This window comes from Natator depressus, chromosome 1 (assembly GCF_965152275.1).
Source record: "Natator depressus isolate rNatDep1 chromosome 1, rNatDep2.hap1, whole genome shotgun sequence".
Lineage (NCBI taxonomy): Eukaryota > Metazoa > Chordata > Testudines > Cheloniidae > Natator > Natator depressus.
This window is the reverse complement of record NC_134234.1, coordinates 136117304-136126719: the sequence shown is the minus strand read 5'-3', so window position 1 is coordinate 136126719 and position 9416 is coordinate 136117304. Positions and strand designations below refer to the sequence as shown.

General features: G+C 38.4%; 1 protein-coding gene across 1 annotated transcript in view; it reads right to left on the bottom strand.

The window, feature by feature from the left end:
• Positions 1 to 651: 651 nt before the first annotated feature.
• The window catches only part of TXLNG (taxilin gamma), a 56751-nt gene continuing 47986 nt past the window's right edge, over positions 652 to 9416 (bottom strand). The window contains exons 7-10 of the mRNA XM_074967411.1: positions 7514 to 7588; positions 5758 to 5850; positions 5039 to 5134; positions 652 to 4069 (exon numbers count right to left, since the gene is read on the bottom strand). Of these exons, the coding sequence (XP_074823512.1) occupies positions 3752 to 4069; positions 5039 to 5134; positions 5758 to 5850; positions 7514 to 7588 (582 nt within the window). The 3' untranslated portion in view covers positions 652 to 3751. The remainder of the gene's footprint in view (positions 4070 to 5038; positions 5135 to 5757; positions 5851 to 7513; positions 7589 to 9416) is intronic.

Sequence of the window (9416 nt, the reverse complement as noted above, 5' to 3'; positions counted from 1 at the left end):
ATAATGCAATTTAGCGAAGTAATGAAAAAGGTAACTGATGTTTGTAGTGAAGAGATTCAAAACCTCAAAAGTTCTCCACTTCACATTCCAAGCCTCTAATTTATTAGAAACTCAGCCCATTTGTGTTCAGTGTTGAACATAACTAAGATTTCCATCAAAGAAACAGCAATTCTGTGCTTTAAAAAGCTCAAACTTCAAGACTGCTGTTTTAAATTAGCAGTTGCCATTTAACCTGAATACATTTAGGACTGGTCTACACCTAAAACATAGGTCGACCTAGATACATCACTCAGGGCTGTGAAAAATTTAGCTCTCTGTTTGACAGAGTTAGGTCAACCTAACCTCCAACTGTAAATGCAGCTACTGCCTCTCAGAGAAGTGGATTATCTGCATCAGTGGAAACACCTGTTCTGTCAATGTAGGAAGAATTTATGTTACAACAGCATAGCTATAGTGCTGTTTGTGCCACTGTAGCATAGATATACCTTTAGTAATTTCAAACTTCACATCTCTAAATTCTCTCCTGAAGCTCCTAACAAGTGTAGCAAGAATGCCAGACAGCCCAAGTTAGGAATGAATATGTTCCAAGAATAAAAGAAAAACACAGAGTCTGATATATTAAGCATACATATTTACTTAATCTATACAGAATCGAGTAGATAAAATTTCAGATTCACATTAGTGAAAAATCCCTACAAAATGTTTTTGAAAAGCAAAACAAGACTGCCTGTTCATTTCTCAATTTTTTTTTTCTCATGAAAGCAGACATGGTTGTAAAAATAAAGCAGTGTGTTTAGCACAAACTAGATTTCTGCATCACTTTTTTCACAGTTATTTCCATCTACAGTCTGAAGAGGTAGATTTTCTGCAACACCTGAGAATTAAACTGTAATATAACCAGGTGTAAGTGGAATAAAGGAAGGACAAAACAGATTTGAGAGATACAGCCCTAATGTAGTTGTGTACACTACTACATGTATTTGGGTCTTGCATCACATACAATTTAGCTTTTATTTTTTTGCACCCTAATCATGGGCCCAACTAACAATTAGGTGTACATGTCAGAGGCTACATAAATTTACAGCCCAGATTAAACAGTTGTGGTAGTGGAAGATACACAATACAAGTTTCCATGAAAACCCTACTGGAACCAATTTGGCTGAACAGTGGCAGTGCAACAGCCTGCTGTATGGCAGATCAGTGAGAGTGCTGGGCTTATCCCCTGCACTCTTTATAGCAACACCCCTTTGGTCAGTGCATGGAATGACATTAACTGCTTTCAGGAAGCCACGTCCAGCCCACCTTTGCTAGAAGGAGGTTGGTGTGATGTGGGACCTCTTCAGGGTCACACAGAGATAGGAAGAAAATCCCAGATTCCTTAAAACCCTTTACTGGAGGCATTCTGCTTCATTTACACATGCAAGCCAGTAACTACGTATCATCTGTACTGCCCTTCCATTTGTCTCTCATATCTTTACAGCCCTTGCGGCAGGGACCAAAGTTCACTCCTGACTACACACAGAACACGCATTATAAAAAGAAATGTGGTTATAGATACAGGAGACCAAATAATACATTTTAAAAAGAGAAAACTGCACTTTCCACTTCACTTGCAAAATGTGTACCTTTTGCCAAGGGTATGTTGTGCTGTAATCGATACATTAAGATCTTCACTTGCCCTCAGGAAAACGATCTCACGCTCACTTAATTTATTAGCTGAAGACCAGTTTTGGCAGAAATTTAAAAACTTACTTCCGTTAGTTTTTTGATTCCATGACAACACACAAAGTCAGACAAATCATCTGATGAAGCAACTTTGGAAGGATGTTTCTTCTTTCCAGTATTTTTGTTGCCATGCGGTTAACGTGATTAGTGTTTCAAAGCTGAGTCCAACCTCTCTGACTGCTCACCTCTACCTTCTCATTACTTCACCATGCATGGACCACAAATACAAAACAGACTGTGCAAATTGAAGAGAAAAAACTGGCCAGTTCCCAATTTATGTCACTCATTTGCTACACAATTTAAGAAATGTCAGTTTGATACAGTTTTGTTCAGTGGTATGAGCTAAAACACATTTATCAGGCTTTATACAACCTTATTCTCTTTATAAGACATCTACATTATTTCAATGTACACCATTACATCAGGGAAGGGATCAAGAGCTCAGTGCAGCCTGAACATTCAAGTACTTTAGCCACTAAACTGCCAAAAAGAACAAAGAGGACGGGGAGGGAAGCTCATTGAAAGTTATGTGCTTGGTTCAGAAATCCCCCACTGAAGTTAAGTGCAAAGAACATTAAGTACCAGAAAAAGCTACAAGTTTGTATCTCTTAAAATAAAAGTGACAACAACTGAAACTAGAAAGCGAACATATGTGGGCTAAAGTTAACAGTAGCTTGTTACTTAGCACATGACCTGCCTACATTACCTGCCTTGCTAAAAATAAATGTTGGTCCCAGCGAACAGTTCCCTTAAAAATTTGATATCCAAGTTTTCAAAGTGAAACACTGTAAGGCTCACAACTGCAGTCCATTACATTTTTTTAAATGTAATTTTTTTTTATTTATGGCATATTAGTTTAACATGAAACCTCTGAATTACCAATTTTACCAGGCAAGCAGTAGGTACCAGGAAGGCACTCTGTCTACTGATCAGTGTCTTTTCAGGTTAGGTGTGTGACAAGTTAAATGTTTTACTTTGGGAATATATTTGAATCCACATGATCAAATATTAACTGTGTTCTTTACAGATCCTTAAATATATTGCATACAGTGCTAAGTAAAGAACATCCAAACCAAAGATTGGTGTCTTAAGCACTGCATGCAGTAAGCATCTACAGTATCAACAAATCTATAAGAACTCGTTTGAAAATAACCAGATTATTTAATGCAACTTCTCTAATCAGAAATAATCATTTTATGAATTCTCTGCAGTGCTGAGGCTTCATGTTAAGGGACACAACATGACTAACACTTCTGCAGTTGTGTATATTCCATTACAGATAACTTCACTCCATAAACACTCATTCCTGTATGCTTTCTTTGCAAATTAAATTTAACACATTCACAGGGAGGGCAAATATAGTCTGTCTGTGAGTTCACCTTAGAGCACAACCCTGAGAAGTTTGCAAGAAAGTTGTACACCCTGTTTTACCAGCTGAAAATTAAAGTATGCATATTTGAAAGCTGTTTTTGTCATACCACAACTACACTAAAACCCTGTAAAATATTCTTGATCATATTCTGGACCCTTATTCTCATATATAATCAGGTGAGATAGTTGAAGTTCCTACTGGCCATTAGATGAATGGATGTAGAGAATTTACTGAAGAGTTTGGTAATTACATTAGTATACCAAACCTTAGTTCAGTTAACAGAAGTAAAATGTTATTTTCAAACCAATGAAGTGACACTCCTGTCACCTTTCCCCATGAAATGTTAAATCTTTACACAAGTCTTAACTGATATGGTGAGATTTGTGTTTAGGGGAGAGGAAATGCACATGCATTCTTTATGGAAAAATATTCTTTAAAAATGAGGCAGATGTGCAACACAGTTGTGGAAAATGTACAGATTACACTATTCAAAGCTGCTATGCAGCTTCCTGTACCACATAAGTCCAGTAGTTCTAAGAAAATACATATATGGTAGAAAAAGTAAGAAAATTTTCACCACAAAACCAATAGTTACCACCAACAGAGAAAGTTATACACAAAATATATCTCTCAATACAGTGTTTACACTTCATTTTAGTCAACAGGAACAGGACTGGTGGAGACAGTCTTTTCAGAGCCATTTCCTTCATTTGCTGCATTTGATTCAGCATCTGATTGGATTCCTGGTTCTGTGTCAGTGGAAGTTCCCAGCTCCTCATGGGAATTGAGAGTGCATGACTGCAACACCTGCACTGCTAGATCCACATCTGCTTCTTTTACAGAAACCTGTTCCTTAAGGACTTCCACCTTCTCATTCAGCTCATTCCTCTCCGTCTGAAGAGCCCTGCACAGCTTCTCCAAACGCTCCAGTTTTATTTGAAAGCCTTTGTATTCTTTGTCTCTAACTGTTTTCTGTAAGGGATAAAAATAAACAGAGACTAACCCAATAAAGTGATCGGGGGGGGGGGGAGAGGAAGATATTTATTTCTTTTAAAAAGGCACTACTTTGACAGGCAGAGAGATTAAAGTCGTCTCTTTAATCCCTCAAAAAGGCACAGCATATATAGCGTTGGTACAAATTCTCAGGCTGCCTCCAATGTTCTAAACCAAAGGGGGACCATATATAAGGGGTTGACACGCCAGTCTGCTGCGATGCAACACAGGGTACTACATACTGCCATCTGTGAACAAGTGTTTTCTAATGTGAACAAGAGCCCACTAGGAGCTCACTGAGACTAAATCACACAAACCAAACAGCTTGTTACTGTTCAAGACTACAGTTACGGGGATATTACTTATGGAACTCAGCCAACTTTAGTGAATGGGTACCAAATATTTCTGATTTCAAGCAGTTTGTACACAAACATATATACCAGATTTCATGGCAGAAATGGAACAGAAAGAATACTAACAGACATGGCAGAACTACACTGACCCCTAGTTGTAGCTAAGTGAGTTTTACAACTCCAAGGATTCTGCAGGCTTGTCAATCTAGCACCTGTCCCAGCATTTAATAGACATAAATAGTTTGTACCATTTTGCCATAAGATTCTACCTAATAAGCAATAGGTTAGGGACAGCAATTCCTATGCTATGCTTTTGACTGACTAGACATGAAGATCAAATGTCATGGATAGCAATTACAAAAAACAAAATTCATTTTGTGCCTTGAGAAGGATGGTAAATTTACCTGGGAAAAGTTATTTAAAGAAGCAGCACAAACTGTTAGTAATTAAAAAACAAAAATTAGTTGTATAGTTTGAACAGCTACAGAGCATTTCTTGACAATCTCCAGCTATCTAGAAATGAAGGGCCATGTAGAGGCAAGCCCTGCTTGAATGTTACTACACAGTTCCTTAAACTATGAAGATTGTTACCCACCTCTTCAGCCATTTGCAGAAGAGCTTTGTTGTTGTTTTCCCATTTTGTACGCCACACTATTGTCTCTTTTTCCAGTTTTTTTATCTTCTTGGTCATCTAAAAATATAGTAAAGCTAGTTTTATGACGAGGATCAAAATAGAGGTAACCACATATTAAAATGTTTTAGTAAGTTGCTCGAACTGTAGTTTTCAAAGTAATCTTATAAAATAAATGTACAGGAAAGGGTTTCATGTCAGTCCTATGAAAAATTATTAAAATCTTAAACATTTAAAAATATTACTTTTAAGATTATGGTGATTATAAAGATATTTCCATCCTCCCCCAAAAGCGTCTACAATCAACTTCTCCATTTACAAACAAAAGTAGTTTGTAACTAAAAGTATTGCACATGACAATTTTTTTTAAAAAAGCTGTTTTCTGCTTTTAATATTAGCTTTTGGAATCAGAACTTGGTATGCAGTTACGCAAGTTTTCAGAAGAATGGATTGCATCACGTTCTTCCACAGCTATGCTGATTTTTTCTCTCTCAGTAATCAGACTGGAATCAGAGGGAGATAACTAGTTCTAACGTGCCATTTTACAGTTTTTCCAGCTACAAGTACTTTTAAAATTGCATTCAAGTCTATATCCTCTTCAGGGATTTTAAGGCCTAATAAGGAGCCAATTTTTTTTTTCCTAATATTTTTCATTAAATTCTAACATAATTATATAAAAGTACCTTTTCCATTTCTTGTCTGAAGGTTGTAAAAAGTTCATTGCTCTTTGCCATGGTGGTCTGGAATTCTTCAAACTTATCCATGTAAAGAGAAAGCTTTGGGGAAAAAATAATTGGAAATATTTAATCTTTAAAGTGTAGCAATATCATCACTCAAGCAATCTTTATTAAGGTACATCAGAAATTTCAGTTAGTAGTAATGCAACAAAGATAAGAGAACAATATTTACATTCCCCCTCTAATCGATCAGGTAAATTTTCACCTAAAGCGTGTATACATGACTATAAAAATAGATGCTTACTCAAATTGTGCATGGATGCTGAGCTAGGGCTATCTTTATAAAAGCAACAGAATATATTCTAACAAAAGTTAGGCATTAAGACATGGTTGTTATATCAGTTAAATGAAAGTTTGAAAGAGATGCATTTCTAACTATGTACAAATAAAGGTAACAGCTAAAATTTGAAAAATTAAGCACAAATTTAGGTGTAAATAGGTAATTTAAAAACTAATTAAGATACAAAATATTCAACAAGGGAAGGATTAACACACCAAAGCAAATTAGGATCAGACGAATAATAAAAGTTGAAGTAGTCATAGGTGTGAGATTTAGTAACAAACTGCAAATTCTACATGTGTAATAGTGAGATCGGATTTGAAGTGACATCCTCCTCCGAGGCTCTCAACCACATAGTCTTGTTACTAAAGATATGGTCAAGAAACAACGAAGGTTCTGATCCTACAAACATGAATCGAAGTGGGGACTTGTTTGGGGCTTAAGTTATCCTAACAAATTTTCACTATAAGTAGAAACTCCAAGGAAGTGAGATCGGATACAGAATAAACAAGCCTTTTAATATCCTTGTTTACACATCTTATAAAAGACAAACTGGGCAAGGGAACTAACCATTATTTGGTAAGGACAATGAAGTAGCCTCATTTGTGGAATTTCTAGTAAATACAACATTCTATCCAGAGGACAGATTTTTGAATCTGCTGTTATTGGAATAAGCAAATTAGGAGTCCCACAGCCATTATTAGCAGCTTCCCACGTAACCTGAAAAAACTTCAAAGCAGCAAATAGAACTCCCTCTCAGTTCTCTTGCAGTCAAATCTTATCACAGCTGGGGCATATTTTGCAAATTTTAGGTTGGTAGAGGCATGATCATATAATTTCAGCACAGGGACTGAACACACAACACATTCCCTCTCCAATTTGGCAGAAGGGTCAATCAGGAATTCATCCAGATCAGCATTTCTTAACAGGTGAGCGGTCACCGGGGGGAGGGAGGGAAAAATCACCCACAGGGGGGAAAAAAAAAAAAAAGAGTGTTGTGAAATAACCAGCGGGGTGGAAGCCACAGATAGGACAGGTCCTTAGAATATCTGAAAGTCTAGTCTTAGAACAATGGATGCAGTGTTCTTTTAAATTAATGAAACAATCTTAGCAGTTCAGCATCTATCACTTTCTAGTAATGTGGAGGGAACTAGGAGCCCCAAATAGCAATTTAAAGAAAAACTTATTTTAAAAAACCAATATCTCCAATGTACATATAGCGAGAAGTGTTCATTGAACAGACAATTGCTGCCAATTTAAGTTTCCATAAAAATTCAATATTTCCATTAATGAAAGTTTAATTTGCAATTTTTTGTACTTCCTCAAAATGTCAGGTTTGAGTCAAAACCATAAGGATCTCTTGATATTTTCATTGTGGAGCATCTGTATTGAACAGTACATTTACAATTTTTATTTAGTTACCTGCTGTTTTAGTTGGGCTTCCTGCTGCTTCATCTGCTCACATTTGTGTCTGGACTCAGTAGCTTCTTTTAATAGCTAAAAAGTGGAGAAAATGGCACTGTATTATTGAACATTATATCGAAGGGCAAAATTTTAAGGATAATGTAAACGGGAATAAACAGTTACTCACCTTCTTGTAGCTGCTGTTCTTTGAGATGTGGTGCATATGTCTATTAAATTAGGGGTGTGTGCCTCGTGCATCAGTGCTGGAAAGTTTTCCCTAGTGGCACCCACAGGGATGGCCATGTCTGCACCCAGGCATCCCTTGAGCTGCAAGCACAAAGTACATAAACGGAAGAACTGCACCACCCACCCTTCAGTTTCTTTGTACCAGAATCTTGGATGATAGACTCCAATGCGTTGGAGAAGGAGGGTGGGTTGCATAAAGGACATATGCAGCACATCTCGAAGAACAGTTACGAGAAGGTGAGTAACCATTTCTTCTTTGAGTGATTGCACATGTCCATCACACTAGATGACTCCCAAGCTGTTTTCAATGGAAGTGTGGCTAGGAGTCTGATCAAAAGATGGACTACAGGACTCTTTTCCTCCCATTCACATATTTCCTTGATGCAACAGTAACTGTGTAATGTTTAGCAAATGTGTGGACTAAAGACAACTTTGTCCCTATTGTAGACATCTGCAAAGCGACAATTTCCCAGAAATGCAGTGGAGGCTTAGTGTGCTCTGGTTGAATGCACAGACAGCTTCTCTGGGGGCGTCCTGGGCAACGCAGCTGGTGATCCACTTAGAAAGCCACTGCACTGTTACGGGATGCCCTCTCATTTGTTCTTGATAGAAAACAAGCAGCTGGCAAACAGACCTGAAAGGGCTTCCTAGCAATTGGTACCATTTTATGACGTGGAGCCATTACCAGTGGTCTTGGAACAGACATTGAGAAAAACAATACAGGACCTGAGATCACAGGCATCACAACATACCCCAAAGTGTGCACCATGTTTGTTGGCTCTGGAAGGACACTGTCAATCTGGATGATCAGCGAGGGCGATACTGAGAGGGTCAACAGATCTTTTGCAAACTTCATATGCCTCTGAAGTGGTCTGTATTGAAAGAGGTCTTTGCCCTGCTGCAAGCAGGGGCAATGGTTCCACTATATGCGCCAATAAAGTAGCCAATATTGACAGTCCTGGATATGGTTCTACAGCTCTACTTTATAAGAGGCACTAAACTGCAGTACTGGGGAGTGGTGGGCTGAAGGGCACGCTCTACCTACGGTACCAGAGTGGCTTAAGCTTTGAAACTAAGGCGTTCTATATGGAGGATTTGACAAAGACAAAACAGTCCTCTTAGGATGCTCTGAGCATTTGTTTGAGGACAGCCGGGTGAGGGAGATTTTCTCTTGTCTCGGTCCACAGGTATGGCTGGGGGAGCACATGTGGAAAGAGTGGTCAAGGAACTCCCTCGGTCAGATTCTGATGCTGGGCAAAGAGCAGCCCCCATGAGGATGTATGAGAGAGAATCTTCTCTTTGCTTCATTGTTCTGGTCTTGAAGCCTTGGAAGACTATCTACCCTGTCACCTAAACACTTCAAACAGCGAGAGTGAGGATCACTCACAGGAATTGGTGTGCGACACCCAGAGCAAGGCTTGAAGCTAGGGGACTCTGGCACAGTCTCCCCTGGTACCAAGCAGAGCCTGGAGCTGAATACTGACAATAAGGAAGAGAAAAAAGAAGAGGGGTTTCAAAGGACCAAAATGAGTATTACTGTTAACTACAGTTGGGAAACTATTAGCTATAAAGGGACGTTCCCAGGAGGAATGAGCTGCCAGCATGCTTCAATCATGGACAGTAAGTAGGAACAAAAGAACGGGCAGGGCAGCTCTGCCCTTTATACCCTCAGCTC